The following is a 19,248-nucleotide window of genomic DNA, read 5'->3' as shown; positions in this document are numbered from 1 at the left end:
TGTGTGTGTGTGTGTGTGTGTGTGTGTGTGTGTGTGTGTGTGTGTGTGTGTGTGTGTATAGATATAGGTATAGATAGATGGATAGATGAGAGTGACTGATAGGAACTTTGAAGTAATGATACTTACATCTACCACAGTAATCACCAAGAGAGAGTTATGATGTGATGCATAACATGATCCTCAAGCTGATTTAACTAGCTGAAAATTTATTGAGTGAAGTGCCTGAAACAAGAGCTGCATGTATAACAAAAGACACAAGGCAGATTTTGAATGATACCAAAGATAATCTCATACCATGTACTTTGTGAGAACAATCTGAAAACTGTACTAATAATCTGGAAATGATTTAACAGAACTGCATTTTCAACCAAAAGGAAAACATTAAGGCTGTTTTTGTTGGGGGCAAATATTGTATTAAATGTACAACACACGTCATTTATTTTGTCAATTTTTCTTTCTCACAGAAACAGCCAGTTACAAAAGAATAAAGTCTAAAAATGTGGTACAAAAAGTACACACTCACACACACACACACGCGTGCGCGCGCACACACACACACACACACACACACACACACAGCTATACTGGTATGGAGCTGAAGTGATAAATTTGCAGTCCACGTTTGAAACAATGCAACAGTGTATTCCCTCTCCCCCTCTGTTTTACAATCTCCTAAACATCCAATTGTGTTTGCTCCCCTGTTATTTCTCAGAGCTGGAACCGCCAGCACAGGTGTCCCAGTCTATCAATGTTTTTGTGCAGGACACTGTGAATGGGCGCCACATAACGTGCCACATCCCCGTCCCGTGAGAAATCCCTGCAGAACAGGCCCTTCTCTGAGCTGAACACAAACTTCTGGGGCATGGGCCCATTGCCCCTCACATACTCCCACACGGCCAGCAGCAGCAGCCTCACCTCGAAGGGGGTGAGGTACGGGAAGACCTCGTGGACATTCCCCAGCACGGGAGGCAGGAGTTGGCCCTCTCCCATGCAGGACACCAGGAGGCAGGAGGCCTGGAGGTGCCATGGGGAGTCAGTGGCCAAACCCTCACGGGATGCCTCCCAGTGGACCAGCAGAGTGGCCAGCAGGCCCCGCAGCACTGCCGAGCAGTAGCAGAGAGCTGGGCGTCCGGCAGCCACCACGTGAAGCAGGGGGAACAGGATGGGGTGGGCCTCGAAGCAGCGGCGAATGTGGATGTCCCGCTCCACCGTGGTACGGGCATGCTCTTCTGGCGGCCAGGACAGTTCCCCATTGGCAACATCTGGACAGATGTTTTCCACCAGTGTGACTGCAATCACCTTGGCTGCTTCAGCGTTGATGGGCAGCGGCTCATCAGGATCAGTCTGTGGGTGTCGAGATCCGTTCATGGTACCATTGAGTCCAGAAGAGCTGCAGCACTGGACGGTCACAGCCAGCAGGGTCTGGACATTCTGTGGCAAAAAGATAAGAATCATGATGTATGATGCTTTTATGGTCTTTGTGGGACAGTACTCAGGACAAACACAAGAATAAACACAAAATCAGACCTCACACAAATTATAGTAACCTTGATCATCTGAAGAAACTGAGATAAAGGACTTCATATTCTTTTTCTGCGAGTGGGATTACTTGTATTAGCTTTAGCACTTTTGACTATTCTTAGCTATATCCTATTCTCTATTGCTGCAATGACCCAATTTCTCCACAGGGATTATTTCATGTTATCTAATGTAATCTAATCTGTATGATGCCTGAGATTCCAGTTCTGAAACTTGGTGGCTTACCTGGATGACCCCAGCTGGGTCAGCGAGTGGTCTGGCAGCGCGGACTTTTAGCCCCTTGCCGATCACCCCGGCGTGAAACACAGACCACACGCTGCCGGAGAAGTTGACAGTGGTGCCGAACCGGCAGTTGATGTCCAGCAGTGAGGCTCCTAAGTCAGGGGACATAGATGGGGAGAGTGGGGGGTCGCCAGCCATGTCAGCAATCTGCCCTCCAAAAAGGTCGGCGTTGCCTTTATGGAGCGCTCCCTCCACCAGCTGCTGAAGCACCGACTTGAGAGTGAGGGGAGAGTAGGCGCCCAAACGGGACAGGAGCAGGACCGAACAGTTCACCGCCTCTCCTGCCTGGCCCCCATCTCGCCCCACTTTCCCCCCTTCGCCTCTCCTCCGTAGTGCCAAAAAGAAGTGAGTGACAGCGGTGCGGGACAGCAGGAGAAGGTGGGCCGGGGAGCAGGTGCGAGGGAGGGGGCTGGAGGACAGGAGGCGCACGGCGGCATGGGATACGGCCGGGTCACCGTGAAGGAGTAGCAGGCAAAAGTCATGGAGGTGTCCTGAGACTGCCGAACCCACCTGGACAGCCATGGAGGACTGGGTGCCTGCTGCTCCTCTTCTCTCCTCATCCTGACTCTGGATGGCTGCGGCCAGGTTGAGCAGCAGCTGCCGGAGCTGCCGGGGCCCCAGGGTGTGTGTGTGGATCTGGGCCACACAGCGGGCTACGGCAGCAGGAATGAGGCCTGGCAGGCAGGCAGAGAGCGGGGTGTGGAGCTGCCAGGCCAGGGCCAGCTCCTCTGGGTTGCGGGCCTGGGTGAGCAGCTGGCAGAGGGCCTCGGTGGCCACGCTGGGGCCTCCGTACACAGACAGAAGGCACAGCAGCTGGTGCAGCCAGAGGTGACGCTTTCTCTCAAGCCGCAAGGTTTCGGCACACAGCTCGCCCACATGGGCCTGCAGCTCCTCCAGGAAGGGGATGACCCTCTGAGACTGGGACAAAGCAGAGTGGTGGGGATTGCCTTCTCCTCCATCCAAGCGGTTGTAGACAAGCTTATGGAGGTGCAGGAGCAGCATCTGGAGCAGGCGGTCACAGGCTTCACGCACTCCCTCATGAGGAGAGGGTGTAGGGCCAGAGATGATGACTGAGGCTGGGGTGGCGGTGTCGGCCAGAAAGCGAAGAACTCGCGCCCCTCCTGCTGGGCTCTGGCTGATAAGGTGTACAGCAAGCCCCAGCATGTTATCCAGCTCCTCCCTGGGGAGGCCTTGCAGCAACGCCTGCAGCTGCAGCAGCACAGGGGGCCTGAGCAGCTCCACTAGTTCAGCGGATACAGCACCAAGCAAGTTGGGGGATAGCGCTGCCAGCTGGAGCAGGAAGGGTACTGCAGCTCTTCGAAGCTGAGGAGAACTCTCCCAGGAGGAAGAGGATGAAGAGGGAGAGAGAGGGCCTGAGGGGCTCAGGCTCTCCTGGAACATCCTGAGCAGCTCTCTCCGGATGCTGTCCGAGTGATGCGCCGCCAGGTGACCCAGGATTCCCACCACTGAGCCGATCTTGGGCACTCTGCTGCCTTTATCTCCTCCCATGACCCCGAGTCCTTGGTCCTTGGTGCCATGTGAGCAGAAGTCCTTGAGGCCACAGGCCAGAACTCTGCTGATGATGGTTCCTGGGAAGGCAGAGCCAATGTGCGCCACCACCCAGTCAAAATGTGGGGAGTGCTGGACCGAGGTGTCCAGCAGCGCATCAACGCAGGCGTCGGGGCACCAGGCCAGCATTGCTGCCAAGCACTGTGAGTAGGCCTCCATGAGGGAGCGTGTGGCGGCACAGGACATCCAGAGCTGCAGCAGCTCATTCAGGCTGGAGGAGTGGGGGGCCGCCCTGCGCCCAGCGTGCTTACTGCTCAGCTGGCCCAGTAAATCCACAGCCCAGGCTGATACAAGAGGAGCCCAGGCACGGGGGTTGAGGCGGATGAACTCTGACAGCACACCATGAACCTCCTGGAGACAAACAGGAATCAAATATCATTAAAATATAATTAAATAACTGAATACAATTAACACTTTATGATAATAATACGGCAGCACTTCTTACTGCAACCCAGCACTATGAAAAGTTACCAATTTTTTTCAGACCATTTGCTTTTCAGAGCATTATCAAATATTTAAGAATATATAAAAAGTCATGTCACCATTTTAGAATATTCAATGAAGACTGAACAAAACTAACAAGGTCATCAACATGAGTGGTGAGGTGGAAGTGACATTTTTCAGAGTCAATAATCATTTGTCTTTGGTGGCTTGTTAAAATGGCCCTCTGATTTCATTTGATTGTCTTGTTTTTCTTGGTATTTTCAAGCACTTTCACAACTGGGAATTGGCTTTACAAGTTTTTAAGTGTTTCAGAATATAATATACAGAAATAACCTTGTGCAAGACGTGAAATTCATGAGCCACCAACCATATGTTGGCACACTTTGGCTGAATAAGCATTTCAGTTCTGCCAGCTTGATAGCTGACTGATGATTTGGTGAGTACTTTCAGACACTTCCCGTGCAGACTGTGAAATACACCTCAGCAGATTCCTGCACCCACAACCCTGAGGTAAGGAGGTCGTGCCGCCCTACCTGTATGATGTCCTCCAGGTTGGAGCCGACCCCGGTGCTGGCCTCTCCCTCTGTCTCCAGGCTGTGCAGGAAGGCAGAGACGTGCTCATCGTACACGCCCCTCAGATGCTCCAGCACCGCTCCTCTGCAGGCCGGGACAGAGCGCAGCAGGCGCACGGCGCAGCGGGCATGTTCCCGGACGCTGAGCTTCCGGCCCTGAACCGTGTCCACACCACTGATGAAGGACTTGATCTCCTGGTACAGCTCCTGGGTGCTGGAGGGGAGGAGAGGCAACAGAGAGACGGTTTGGTTTAGTCTGGCGCTGAAACGATTAGCTGATGAATTGATTTGTTGATAATCAATTAATCATTGAAGCCAGTTTAAGTCAAAATCTCTAATCTTCACTTAGATGGTAAGATTTGCTTAGTTCTCTTCATTCACATTAGGGCTACACGATATGGACAAAATCTCATATTTCATACCTTGATATTTATGCCAAATATCTTGATAGTTAGATAATATATAATGACTATGGGCTCGCACTTATTTGAAATTTTAAGCGCAGCAACAGCGAATACTGAGCATGGATGTAGAAAGTGCAGTTACTTCACGTATTTCAAGTATTTTATTGATCAGAACAGACCAATCAATATCTGAGGCTGATCCTAACGCTAAACTTGATATTGTCCATATCGCTGCCTTTGAGATATTAATATTAATATCACGCATATTCATATGTAGATAACGAAATGATAATGATATAGCGGCGAGCCTTAATTCACATCAATATAAAATCTGGATTATTTTAGCTGCTCAGACTAAGGAAACAATCTGAAGTCATCACTTTAGCCATTATATCATTATATTTGACCGTGAGAATAAATTATTCATTTAAAAATACAATTAATCGGCCATCAAAATAATCGTTAGTTGAAACCATAATAGAAAAAGATGAGGGAGGGGGGAATACGGGGTAATGTGTGTGTGTGTGTGTGTCCCATCCATATGGACACATCATATATACATCATTGCCAATAATGCCATAAAGATTCTATTGTTAATCTGGTAACTTTCCACCAGAGCTTGACCTAATACTACAGTCTCGTCTACTTTCTCATTCTTCATTCGGATAAGGCCCACACTTGCGGGCAGTGTCACTGTAAATATCAAACACAGAAGTGCTGCTAAATGTACAAAGTGACTTGTCGGCTCCTAGCAGCGGAGCCGCTTCCACTACTACTACTCACCTCAGTGCATTTTGCGGTGTGTGAGTGTGTGAGCTCTGCATCGCTTTCAGAGGATTCCCGTCAAAAACGACAGACATCGCTTGGTCTTTTAACATTAAAGCATCACATTAAAGCCAGCTCTTGGCTACGGGCTTTGGCGAAACCAGCAGTGAGAGTTAAATGTTGTATTTTTGGTCAGTTTTTCAGGACAAAATACCGAAAGGGCGCCCCAAATCCGGAAGTCGAGTCTTCTTCGCCGTTACAGAAGGAAAGCCAATACGGATTATTCAGATCATTGGCGACATCTAGCGGCAGCGACTGGAACAAAAGGCCGGTTTAACGGGATTACTCGCAAGCAATCACATGATTTCCAATAATATACCGTATAAAGACCGTATAAAGGTTAACACTAAGCACTCGCGTTTTACTGCGAACTGCACGATATACTAAACGTCATATGTCTGGACACCTTGTTATCATAAAATATCAGAGCTGTCCAGTTATAGTTACCATTTTATTATGTTGTGTCTATTTGCACTTAAACACACGAAAACAAAACAAAAACCGACGTTTCCGACAGCCCTGAAGGCAGCATGTGCAAGTTACCTCAGCGTGCGATGACAGTGTCAAGACAGCCATAATATATGAATGATTTCCTGTGGCACACTATAAGAGTAAAAGCATCGCTGGCGGGCACCTCTGGCGTAACAGAGAAAACGAAGGATAATAAATGTATACAAATACTATAACTAATAAATAACCTTAAATGTTCTTTTAATCGCGTAACATAGCGAAATATGTTTCACTGTGTCGCACACGCCGATATTTATCTTTGGCAAACCACGGCGGACTTTTATTTTGAAGAACACCCCTCTCGTTTCCGGGCTGCACTGTGTAACTTGACGCAGGTGCCGGGCGGTCACCTGATCCTTGCCAGCTGATTTTTGACGGCGAGCATTATCTCTACATCTCCGTCTCCGACTGGAAGCGCGTCGTAAAACAGGCAGTAAAGGTCAGAATATGATGCAGATAATTTTTTATCGGTAGTATTAGCTGTCAGGGTCACAGCCTGGAAGATGCCGTGATGCCACCGTGTTGAGCAGCGTTACTCGACGCGAACTAGCTAAAAATGCGAATTAAACGCACTTTTTAAAAAAAAATGTCACAGCTAAACACTGATCAGCTCGAGCGATTTAAATAACTGACATTTACAATCTCTTGGTCTTAACCACGGAATACTGTCTTTGAAAGTGAAATGGAAATAGTTGGTCAGTCAGCTGCTCTGTCAGGCGTAAAATTTAAAAATTTATCATTTTAGTAATTAGCGATAGGAGTTTTGTGTCAATGGAAAGACAGCTTTTTGAATTAGCCGTTGAGATAAGTAGGGGACTTTGTTATATATTTGCATTAATGTGCATCTATTCTGCTAAAATGTGGCTGACGACATGATTACTCCTGCAGCTGGTGTGTGGAAGTGAAGTCAGTGAAAGGCACAGAAACGAAACTGTCATGGCTCCAACTCTGGTAAGTCTACAAGTCTACACAATGGAAAGTATGTCAGATCGATCAAGACAGGTTGATATAGAATATGTAAATATACAAAATGGATGCATACTCATAATGTGTAATCGTAAACCTAATTTCCATGTGGCAGAGTAGGCTGTCAGCCCTATGGAAAACAACAAATATAATTAATATCCAGTATCAGATAGGATAACATATTGTATACTGAGGCAGTGAGGTAAGGTGGGTATATTGTCTGTCAGTGTGGTCTGGTCACACAGGCCATTTTTACATGAATGCATTTTCCCTTCAGAGCTGGTTTATCTCCAACCGGGTCAGATGTCTAGCTTTGTTGCCAAACACACGAGTCTGTTGCTAAATCAAGCAGCTTTTCCCTTTTTTTCCCTCCATATTACCCAACTCAAGTATGACGAGAAGCCCGAGGTTGGGGACTTGGTGGAGATTTTCCGTGGCACCTATCAGCACTGGGCTGTGTACATAGGAGACGGCTATGTTGTGCACTTGGCACCCCCATGTGAGTCACTCAGCAGCTGGACACAAACACTGACCAAGTCTATAACCTGTCATTTAAGATCCTTTAACTGTGACTTACAGCTGTGCAGACTACAGTATGGCTTAGATCATGTGTTTGGCTTTTATGTTTTTCTTTCTTGTTTTTATGTTAAGTGCCTGGTGATATGTCTGGGTATGAAATAAATAAATTAACCTTTTCTTGGTTAACTGATGGCATGCATGATATAATTCTATGTGATTGAAGGCACTAAACAGTACACTTTAAAGAAAAAAAAAAACTCACCCAAAGTCATAAACTATGTTGCAGCTCTGACTCAGTCCCTGTGTAACTATATTTCCTGTCGGTGTCTGTCCTCAGCCGAGGTTCCTGGGGCAGGAGCCAGCAGCATGATGTCTGTCCTCTATGAGAAGGCCATAGTGAAGAGAGAGGAGCTGTGGGATGTGGTGGGTACCGACCACTGGCAAATCAACAACAGCCTGGACAAGAAGTACGAGCCCCGCCCGGTGCATGTTATTGTGAGGGAGGCCCGCTCGCTGGTGGGAGAGGAGCTGCCCTACTGCGTCTTCAGGGGCAACTGTGAGCACTTTGTTACTGAGCTGCGCTACGGCAAGGCCGAGTCCCGGCAGGTAGGTGGGCCGGCGTTGATCTGTCACAAGCACACGTTCTCCCTCTGGTGAGAGTAAAGTCTGTCACAAAGATCCTGAATGTGACTTGGGAGAGCAGGGGCAGACATGAAGTGAGACTTGGAGCAGAAGGCTCTTGAAGGTTCATAAAGTGTCTGTTAAATTAAAGGGTATGGGTAAAAAAAAAACCCCAGCTGATGAAAATCTTTTCTTTACATTTCACAATTCTGTTAACAGAACTGTCCCCTGGGGGCCACCATGGCTGATGTGTGGAGCCTATAGCCGGCCAATTCTGTCTTGTGCGCTCTGGCTGAGAATAATGTAGCAGTGTCTGATCAGTAAATAATCAGTTACGGAGCCAGGAGCAGTAGAAAATGTTGGCATCATGTCGCCAGTGTAGAAAAAACCCTAACGTCATATAAACTGCTACTTGGATACAGACACACACATACGCACAAACACACACACAGCCCCAGAATTTGGTCACCAGCCAATGGGTGGAGGAGGAAATAGTTTGAGACAGGGAGGTTTCCAGCAGTGGGGAAGAAGTCTGGGAGATGTGATGTATTGGGATGTAAAATAAAATATCTTAGTGGTACAAATAAAGTGTTTATGATTTCACAGATCAATAAAACTGCCTCCTGAATAGGTGCAAAGTACCCCCAAATATCAGATAAAACTGCTAGTATAAATGTTATTTTTTTCCGTAATTATCGATAACTTTAATAGAGAATTTAATGTCAGGGCTCTGTTTGTTGTACTGCTATCCCAACTGCAAATTCAAGTGTGTGTGTCGCCCCACAGGTGCGTAAGGCAGGAGAGGTGGTCGTAGCAGCAGGCGTGGCCACAGTGGTGGGCCTGGGTCTGGTGGCCCTGGCAGGAGCCCTGTTTGGAGGTGGGAGCAAAGAGAAGAGCAGCAAGCAGTGATTGATGTCCCAGTTCACCTGTTGGCTTGTTCAACCCTTTGAAACCCCAGCAAATTCTCTTGGTTTCCTTCAGAAACATGGGAAAAAAATAAAAAATGGTGATGTGCAGAATGGCAAGAAATGGCATAAAAAAATAGCAAGAAATTAGTAAAAATAAATAAATAAATAAAATTAAAAAGAGAGAAAATATCCAGAAAATTATTAGGAAAAAGACCAAATAAATAAATATCTCACAAAATTTTCAAAGAAATACAGCAAATTCTGTTGAGGGCGTGAGGTCAAACCTGTCAATAGGCTCCTGGGTTTCAAAGGGTTACCTGATCACCAGCAAGACCTAAATGTTACTGAGCGCTCCCAGCCACAGATAACACTGCCCGAGTCACTTCCAACCATCTGCAAGTCAGCGGCTGTTAGTGTATCAGCATTTCTCCAGCCCAAATCCCAAAGCAGCCCCAAACTTGTCCCACCCCATGGACTGATGGTTGTACCTTCAACGACTTTGTGTAATGTTAACCCTCTCTGCATCTGTCCCGCATTTCATCTTTGGTTTCCATAGGAGGGAAGAACAGATTAGTTTGGGATCAAAGCCTCATATTTTTCCAATCTTTTTAACATTTATACAGACCGCAGACAAAAGCACAATATTGTGAGAGAAGAGGTATGAGCCCCTCTCTGGTCTACAGCAGCCAGGTAATGCCAATAACAATGGTGCCATGAGGACAGCTAGACTAAGCTAGAATGTTTTAACATAAAATAGGGAATACTTTATAATCTTTCATATAACTGATTTGTTGATTGTGCCTGGTATTTACTCTACTCAAGTTCTTAAAATAAATAGGGAAGGTTGTAAAGGAATATAGTTTGGAAATTTGTGTTTTTAAGCTTGGAAACAATATGCAAAATGGGAAAATGATTTTGCTTATACTGTGGAAGTGTGTTCACTTGACTAGATAAAAAAAAACAAAAAACACTAACAACACTGACAAATGAGATGCATATAAAGGAATATTAACCTTATAAAACAAAGTTCTTTATCATCACTTCCTTAGACATACTACTACATAGTAATGTCCAACAATAAACTTTAACCAGTTTAATGAAAGTGATACTATGTTTCACACAAAGGTCAAGGAATTTAAAGGTGCAATACAATAGAGTACTGTTGCAGTAAGGGTTACATAGAAGTGAGAGGGAAAATGTGGATCTTGAACTAAACAAATTAAGAGCCTGCAGTTTGCCTCTGAAAAATGACTCACTGTTTTAGATGTATTTTGTAACAGTTGGTGTTTATTTGACATTTAATGATCTACACTTTGATTAAAGAAAAGTTTAACTGTGAAGGTTGATTGCTGTCTTTCTTTCAGAATTAAGCATCGGCTCCTTTCATATGCCACAGGGAAGTGGACCAAGCCTACACAGTCCATTCAAAATCATAATTTTACTTATCCATATGTCCAAAAACTGAAAAAAACTAGTCCCTTCAGTTTGGAGCAAGACACTTGCAAACAGTGCCACTCCACAGGTTAAATACAGCATAGACAGCCAGGCGGAGACAGGAGTATTGGTTGCCCTTCCCGTCTAGAGTAAAGTTAAATTCATCTATGCAGTGATACTTCATTTCATCCGTTGTCTGTATTCAAGATTACATTATGTACATGAAATGTTTGGCATTTACTGCTGGCCACCATTCAGCCCACAACAGACAAAAAAAATGCACCGGACTGTGGTTTGTTGCAGAGGCGAGCTAGTTGCATAAGGACGGCAGAGGTCATTTTACACTGATAGAGCTGTGACTGCGATACTGGTGTGTAAAACATGTTTCTTATCATGTGTACTGTTCTTTTGTTTTATATTAAGGATCCTTTGTCCACAATAGAGCTAAATATGGTTTGCAAGGACCAAGCTAAATTTCAAGCATTCAATTTAATGCACTCATTTCAAAATAAAACGAAAGCACTGTTTCTTTATTTAATGAGGCAAAACCAAGACCTTGCATGTTGTCCAACCAAGAGGAACAATTCATGTAAAGACACCTGTAACATTTTCTCACTGATTTGAGTGTGAGTGAGTATGTTCATATATGGCACAACTTTAAAATGATCTCTCTCTCTTTTGCATTAAAATACAGAAATGTTTTGTTAGGCAACTCTGTAAATTGGTTACAGATATCTGTATATTACCATATATTACACATTCAATGTATAAATTAACACTTTTTCATGTTTGATGAGGTCTGATGAGGTGAGTCTGGGTAAAAGACATTATCCCTAGTGATTACCTTAATCAAACCTTTATTACACTTTGTTAAACTAACCCTAACCCTCTAGCAATCGAGGACATTTTTTATTTTTCATTCAACCTTTATTTATTCCCAATGGTCACTGAGGTTGAGGCCTCATTTACAATGACGTTGAGAGAAGCAGACATTTTTAAAATTTCATTATGATATGGACTAAAACATTTCCTTGAATGTTCATGCAACAGCGGTCTGAATAGAAAGGGTTTAGAATGTGATGGACAGAAAAAAAAAAGCCAAACTGTGCTTTTAATATTTCAAAAAACATCAGAGAATCAGTAAAAAAAAAAAAAAAAAAAACTTGCTTCTAGCAGTTAGATACAAAGACATTTTATTAGTTAATAATAAGCTGATGGAGTTTAAGGGAGTGTCAAATATGTGAAGGCATCACGGGAGTTAGATGGGAGGCAAGCCCACATAGTGCACATCGCAGAAAGGTTCTAGTATACAGCACATGCAGTTCCAGAAGGTTTCTCCAAAATACGTCCAAACACCAAGAGACATCAGGAAGCTCACCATGAAAGCTAGGCTGCCTGTGCAACTGCACCACAAGCTGGAAATACACATGCACATGCACACACGCACACACACACACACACACGCACGCACGCACACACACACACACACACACACACACACACAGGTGAGTGATGCCAGAAGGACGAGGAAGACGGTGAGTGAGCAGACAGAATCTAAACCAGGGTTAGTCAGCCATGTGCTACGGAGGACTGAGAGTCTGCAGGTTTTCATTCCAAACCAAAAACTCCACCAGGTGATTTCACTGATCAGTTCCTCCTCTCTCCCTGAAAGTGAGGTGATCAGTGAAATCACCTGGTGGAGTTTTGGGTTGGAATGAAAGCCTGCAGACTCTCAGCACCTGTTTGACTAACCCTGATCCAAACCATTCAGTAAAAAGTCCCAAGAATAAAAAGTGTCCAAGGACAGGAGGATTTGAGTCAAACTTGTACTGAAGCCCATCAGAGCTGTCAAATGATGCAAAGCCTCAGTACCTTTTGGTGTGAACCCGGACAGGTGGACTCTCCAGCTTCACTGTGGCCTCTTGCTCCACAGCCTCAGTGCTCTCCTGAGAAGACAGAATGCTTAACAGTGGGGGCTTCAAAGTGGGGCACTCTAATGCTCACTTGTGGAAATGCAGGGTAATCACAAGATAATGAAACAATAATACATCTGGCGGGGAGGTTGGTCATGGGGTCAGGAAAGCAATGACCAGCTTTCACACTGATTGGTCATTTCCTGTGACAATAGCATTACCAAAATGGGGCATGGCTAAGTGCAAACAGGGTTGTATTAGTATTTGTATTTGCACAAATACAGGATGTGTATGTGTGTATGTGTAGGATGAGGTTGTCCTATATTCAAGGACTAGACAGTTCCATGTCATTATGCATTCAAAACAGCAGGTGGCGACACAGTGCTAGTTAGGGTCAGCAGTGAAGACGACCCTCTGTGGGAGGAGCCAGTAGGACGAGAGTGAGGACAGCGATGCACAGGACCTCTGTGAAGAATAATCTAACAAAAGCCAAAAGTGGAGGTGCCAAGCTGAGGCAATTTGTCAAGTTGCTGATGGCTAAAAAGAGTTAGGCTAAAGAAGTCAGCTTATTTCTATTTCTATTTTCTATTTTTATTTTTTCTCTGTGTTATTCAAATCTAGGCTGTTTTTTTTTCCTCAGTCAGGTTTGTTTCAATTTTTATTCTAGTCTACAATTAGACTACATGTGTGCTGTTTAATGCACTTTTTAATGCACAGTAATGTCTCTGTTTGTTCAGTTTTGACTGATCTAAAAAAAATGCCATAAATCAGCCTACCTTTATTTATGCTTTATTTCTTTATTTTTGTCAAATAAAATGATTTTCATTATCAAAAAGGGGAGTTGAGGCCTTCTTGGGTTACATTGTTTCTGGTTCAGCAGTCTAACAACAGGGTGATACAGTTCAGTACATGCACATTATGTTAACTACTATTCTGCTTTTTCTGTAGAAAAAGAGCAGCATTTTGTTCATGTTGTAAAATAAATGTAGGTGGTATAAACAAACACGTTGCATGGGCTGCTGGTTTGGGTCTCTGTGTATTTTAGATAAGAGTGTTTGCACTGACACTGGTGATGGAGGCAGAGGAGCAGAGCAGGGCAAGGTGACTGTTAAACTGTCAGCTGCTCCTCTCTGTTGTGACTGAATGGCTCATACTATAAAGCGTGTCCTACTAAAATACTGTCAGCTTCAGAGAGCATGGCTGTTTCCCATTGTAATGCCACTGGCTCTTTGTGTAAAGTATGACGTGTTAGCACGTCCTGACTCACCACAACTGAAGTGGCCAGCAGCGCCATCTCTTCTGCAAAAGACAGCGGGCGTGCAGCTGATCCATCTTTTCCTCCCATCAAATCATCCAGTCTAGCGCTGGAAACCAAGAGTAGACAGATGAGTGAAAACACACTCAGTGGACATCACTATATTTAGTTCCCATACGGGGAATGATAAAGCGGCAGAGCAGTGCAGAGAGTTTGTCTCACCACGAGGCGTCATCCTGCCTGGCCTCCAGCTGACTCCTCAGGTCCTGCACCTTCAGCCTGAGCTCCTGCAGTAGATACATCAGACAGCTCCTAAATCTGATAAAAACTAATGATAAAACACTCTGCAGCTCCGATCTTCATGATGTTCCACTTTTTGTATTTTTATCCACATTCTACTCTTCACTGATGTTTTTGCTTGTTGTTACTTAGGCAAAGAATCAGTATAATGAGTTTACAAAACCTGTTCAGTGTCTCTGATACCTTCAAATGTAACAGGCAGAGTTAGTGGTCAGACAGTGGTGAGTGAATGTCCATACCCTTATTACGTTGGATGACTCCTCTGCCGATTCCCCGCAGTGCTTCAAACTCAAATTTTGCTATCACATACATAAACACACACCAATTATAAGATCTTCAAAATATTACAAATATTAAAACATAAGTGACTTCTTTATAAACCTCTTTAAAAGTAAAAATGTTGGAATAAAAAGCAAGAGATTAGTACCTAGGGCTGGGCAATATATCGATATTATACCAAAATCATGATTTGAGTCTAGATATAGTCTGGGATTCTAGATATCCCAGTATTGTGATACGGCATACGTGTTGTCTCCTCCTGGTTTTAAAGGCTGAATTACAGTAAAGGCTGCAGTTTTCTGAACGTATCAGGCTGTTGTAGCTGTTCCATTATGTGTCTCTAGCTGCTTGGTCATCATATCCACATTACAAATAACAGTTTATCAAAAATCTTGTATGTAAATATGTTATGAGAGTACCAGTAGACATTCCAACAATACTGTCACAATATCAGTATCAAGATGTTCTGTCAAAAATATTGTGAATGATTTGGTCAGTATTGCCCAACCCTATTAGTATCCCTCAGAAGATCTCCTTGAGTTTTGTTCAAGCTTGATACTTGATACTTGCATTTGAGTCTGTTCCTACCTGATGGATAACATCATCCCTACACTTCAGCCCTAGCTGAGTCTCATCCATTTCAAACTGAAAAAACACACAGCTTCATTATGTTAAAGGTCTAAACCAGGTCTAATCCAAATACTGAGCAGTTGTACAAATAACCAGAGAATGAGTTGACTTGGTGTTACCTGCAGGGTTTGCAGTGCAGCTCGGAGGTTGCTGATGCAGATCCGGTCCGACTCCGTCTGCTGCTGCAGGTGGCTCCACTGCATAGAACCAAGTCAGAGGGAAAGTGCAAAGAGCATTTTTAAGTTTCTGTCACACTCCTGAAATGAAATGCTAGTTCAGTTCAGCTGATGAAAAAAACAACCTAAGATTCATGTTCTGTGAAAGGTGAGGCCAGGTAAAGCTGTGCCTCTGCTCAAAGTGACCTGCAATCACAGAAAAACACTGCAGGACAGAGTTTTTGACATCAGACCCACTTTGTCCCTGCTTAGTGTGATTCCAGATATACACCACATGATGGCTGCATTTTTCCAAGTCAGAGGAACAGAATCTATAATCTGGCTGTGCTGGCAGTAAGTTTTTCTTCTAAAAGCTAACAGACACCGTACCTCAGCCATGAGCTTTTCATTTTGATCCCTCAGGGCATTTTGTTGGCTCACCTGCACAAAACAAAAACAAGACTAAGGGTGATCAGCACATATCCTTAATTACAATGACATGGTGCTCATACTGCTGGCTCAGGTTGGACTGTATCTTAAAAACCCTGCTGCCATACCTCCCTATTGAAACAAAGAGATAGCAATCATGACGAATACAAAGCATTGGATGAAAAATAACAAAAATCATAAAACTTGCTGCCTCAACTCGCCAACAGCACTAAGACCGCAGCAAGTTATAACCAAAATGTAAAGATATTCAAAGTTAGGCAACCAGCAGCTCTGCTTTTGAAGCAGATTTTCAAAACGACACAGAACCGATTTAACATGCACCTGACAGCTGCAAGTTAAACAAGACGACACAAGAGCTAATGTGCCATCTTAATAAGTAAGCAGAGTATTTCACATTTTTGACAAGGACAAGATGAGGAAGTGAGGAAACGCCTGTCCACACACCCATTTCTGGATCTCCTTTTGATTGCAGCTGTTCCTGGCCTGTTCCTCAGCCAGGAGAGTCCTGACCCTGCAGAGCTCTGCTTCAACGTGCCCTGCATCGTTCACCACCTGCTCCATGCTGCACACACAAGACGCTGACACCGTTAATACACTGGGTCAAAAAAAGAAAACACCACACTGCTGCTCAGATCACTTGTACATGAAGGCAAAAACAATCACCGTTTATTTTTTAAGTTTTCAGTGTGCTGATATGTCATTTTGAACAAGCTCATAAGTAATGAATGACTGGCTGTCCCTGTGCAGTGGTATTACAGGAGCCGGTTACCAGCGGCTGCGGTCGGCCCACTGAAGTTAGATTTGATACGCTGCTGCTGACGAAAAGAGAGGGAGTAAAGTGTGGCTGCTTACATCTTCACTTTGTTTGAGAGCACTTCGTTCTCCATGCGCAGCTGAGCCACTTCATCATCTGCTACTTCCAGCCAGTGCCTCATGTCAACATTCAGCTTCCTCAGCTGGCTCTGGCTGTGATCGAGCTCAGCTATTTTTTCAGACATCACCTTCAGCTGCCTACACACACACACACGCATGCACACACACACACAGCACAATAAGTTTCTGCCAAAATTCCCTTTTTCTGGGCTGTTCTTAAAAAGAAATTATTTTCCTCACTCATGGTTGTGGACAGAGGTCTACATAGCAAAAATACAATATCCTTGTGTGTATATGGTGTATATAGGTACATTTACATGTGCTCAATTTCTTATTTTGGTATTCATTGTTGTATTATTTTGTAGAATTAATGCATATATTTATACAAACTTTTTTACAACTAGGATTAATGCACACGTAGGACTAATGCACATATTTATACATGATGCACATACTTTTTCACAATTTACTAAAGCACTTTTTTTTTCTAATTCTTATAATTTAATTTATGCTTATAAAATATGTTTCTCTTAAGAATTTGAGCAACTGCAACTAATCCAATTTTCATACAGGGATCAATAAAGCATTTCTGATTCTGAGATATATATATATACATATATATATATATATATATATCTCAGAATCAGAAATGCTTTATTGATCCCTGTATGAAAATTGGATTATATATATATATATATATATATATATATATATATATATATATATATATATATAATATATATATATATATATATATATATATATATATATATATGTATGTATATATATATATATATATATATATATATATATATATATATATATATATATATATATACATATATATATATATATATATATATGACACATTTTTTTGTACACCAAAGCCTGTGAACTACACTCACATTTTGTCATCCTCTGACACATCCATCCTTCTAGATTTCTCCTCCTTTCGCCTCCATTACAACATTCCTTACCTGGAAAAAAAGCAGAGTAAAACAAAAAGAATGAAAAAAATCAGTTGATCAAACTAATTAGTAAATAATCATAAACACCAAAGCCTGCAAACTCAACTATGAAAACCAGCAGCTTTTAAGCATACAATATCTGATCATGCTGTGTGTTTGCAAGCCACATCCAACACTTTTAAACACCTGTAATTCCATTTGCAACAAAACATGACACCATTTCATCACTGAAATCAATGTGAAAACTACTACAGACCCTATGAGCCCTGCTAGCTCAGACCTTCTCTAAACTGTTGGGATCAACCTTCAATTTGCCATGCAATTAATCCAACAAGAAGCACTTATGCTACTTAAAACCTGCCAACTTTTGCCTGTCCTGCCCACATTCCCACTAGGATCTTCCACAAAGTGTTGTGGTGGGCGTCAGAGAGCAGGGTGAAGCACAAGCCTTCATTAATATACAATATTGGAATAAATGCTGCTTGTGCTTGGTGAGTTTCATGTTTGAATAAAGTGATTCAGAAAAAGTAACTGTTACCAAGTCCTGTTCCATGAGGCATGTCCTTTATATTCTTTCTTTTTTTTAACTGCAAAATGACATTAACACCTCATTTGTGCCCCACTGAGAGAGAGAGAGAGAGAGAGAGAGAGAGAGAGAGAGAGAGAGAGAGAGAGAGAGAGAGAGAGAGAGAGAGAGGCACATATGAACTGATTTCTCCACTATGAAAAAAGCACATTGTCAAACTGCACCATTTTGAATACACCATTTTGAGATTTTCAAGACTATTTACCTAAAGCTCTGGAAAGAAAGAAAGCATCGTCCTTTATTTGAATGCCTTTGCTTAATCTTTAATTTATTCAGTTGCCTCTTTACCTCTGAACGGTTTGAGACTAGCTGTGGTTATGTTTGTTAGAGCTGGTGTTTTGGAAGCCCATTACATGTGAGCTGGGTATCATTTGTGATGCATGACACTCATAAACAATAAATTATGCTAAACTAAAAGCTAAAATTACTTTTGAAGGTTAATATGACTGAAAATGCGATATTTTTCAGCCTCCAACACCCTCTGAGGTACGTTATCAAGTTCAAAGTTATCGCTAGCTCGTTAACTGTTAACCTAGATATCGTTTCTCACCATTTTGCTAAGTTCGCCCAAAACTGAAAATATTATCCCTTTTGGTATTCCAAAGTCATACAAGTTACATTTCAAAATGACAGCAACTATTTTTCATTGTTAAAACCCTTTATCGATTTTTGACATGTATTGAGGAATTTGTGCTGAGTTACTGTTGACGACCAGCATGAGGCCCGTTTCCATGGCACTGTCTGCCAGCGGGGTTATTCGTGTGAATTAGCTAGCAGTCAAAGTAATTAGCACCGTGCCTGCCTCGGTGCTAATGCTATCGACTGAGGCTCAGTTTGTATAGTTCAAAAACAAGCCAGCAATTTTTAGTCTAAGTTGACTAATATATTGAGAAAAATGTTGAAACTTCCCGGTCAATAAACCCTGTTCTTGTGCCCGTCATCCGGCTGTAGCTCACCGGCAGGATGGTGGTTCAGCTGCCTGGCAGGGTTTTGCTCCTAAAGCTCTTACACTCCACAGAGCACGAGAAGTACTTTAACTAAAAAAAATAAATAAATAATAAATAAATACATAAATAAATAAATAAATAAATAAATAAATAAATACATAAATAAGTAATAATAATAATAATAATAATAATAATAATAATAATAATAAATAAATAAATAAATAAATAAATAAAAAATAACTATATGTAGTGTTGCTCATGTTTTCTTATTTTTAATGATCAAATAAAGCTCTTACACT

The 19,248-nt window shown here is 42.9% G+C and overlaps 3 protein-coding genes across 4 annotated transcripts; 1 reads left to right on the top strand and 2 right to left on the bottom strand.

The window, feature by feature from the left end:
- Positions 1 to 186: 186 nt before the first annotated feature.
- Positions 187 to 5,831, bottom strand: ints5 (integrator complex subunit 5). The gene is made up of 4 exons (XM_030061354.1): positions 5,594 to 5,831; positions 4,368 to 4,620; positions 1,765 to 3,741; positions 187 to 1,431 (listed from the first exon to the last, which is right to left on the bottom strand). Exons 1-4 carry the CDS (start codon positions 5,686 to 5,688, stop codon positions 709 to 711), a joined length of 3,048 nt encoding a protein of 1,015 aa, XP_029917214.1. The 5' UTR covers positions 5,689 to 5,831; the 3' UTR covers positions 187 to 708.
- Positions 5,832 to 6,476: 645 nt separating this feature from the next.
- On the top strand, positions 6,477 to 10,499 carry LOC115366893 (phospholipase A and acyltransferase 3-like). The gene is made up of 5 exons (XM_030062555.1): positions 6,477 to 6,584; positions 7,034 to 7,096; positions 7,502 to 7,610; positions 7,968 to 8,236; positions 9,038 to 10,499. Exons 2-5 carry the CDS (start codon positions 7,082 to 7,084, stop codon positions 9,158 to 9,160), a joined length of 516 nt encoding a protein of 171 aa, XP_029918415.1. The 5' UTR covers positions 6,477 to 6,584; positions 7,034 to 7,081; the 3' UTR covers positions 9,161 to 10,499.
- A 1,319-nt stretch (positions 10,500 to 11,818) lies between these two features.
- Positions 11,819 to 17,426, bottom strand: LOC115366760 (dynactin subunit 1-like). 2 transcript variants are annotated; one of them, XM_030062353.1, is made up of 11 exons: positions 17,354 to 17,426; positions 16,428 to 16,586; positions 16,020 to 16,137; positions 15,516 to 15,566; positions 15,090 to 15,167; positions 14,929 to 14,985; positions 14,301 to 14,360; positions 13,984 to 14,048; positions 13,774 to 13,870; positions 12,466 to 12,539; positions 11,819 to 12,008 (listed from the first exon to the last, which is right to left on the bottom strand). In XM_030062353.1, the coding sequence occupies exons 1-11, from the start codon at positions 17,377 to 17,379 to the stop codon at positions 11,852 to 11,854; spliced, it is 942 nt and encodes a 313-aa protein (XP_029918213.1). In that variant the 5' UTR covers positions 17,380 to 17,426; the 3' UTR covers positions 11,819 to 11,851. The 2 variants fall into 2 exon arrangements, with proteins under 2 accessions (XP_029918213.1, XP_029918214.1); XM_030062354.1 differs by lacking the exon at positions 14,929 to 14,985.
- Between the last annotated feature and the right edge of the window lie 1,822 nt (positions 17,427 to 19,248).

Source organism: Myripristis murdjan, chromosome 10, assembly GCF_902150065.1.
Source record: "Myripristis murdjan chromosome 10, fMyrMur1.1, whole genome shotgun sequence".
NCBI classification, from domain to species: domain Eukaryota; kingdom Metazoa; phylum Chordata; class Actinopteri; order Holocentriformes; family Holocentridae; genus Myripristis; species Myripristis murdjan.
This window is presented reverse-complemented; position numbering and strand designations above follow the sequence as displayed.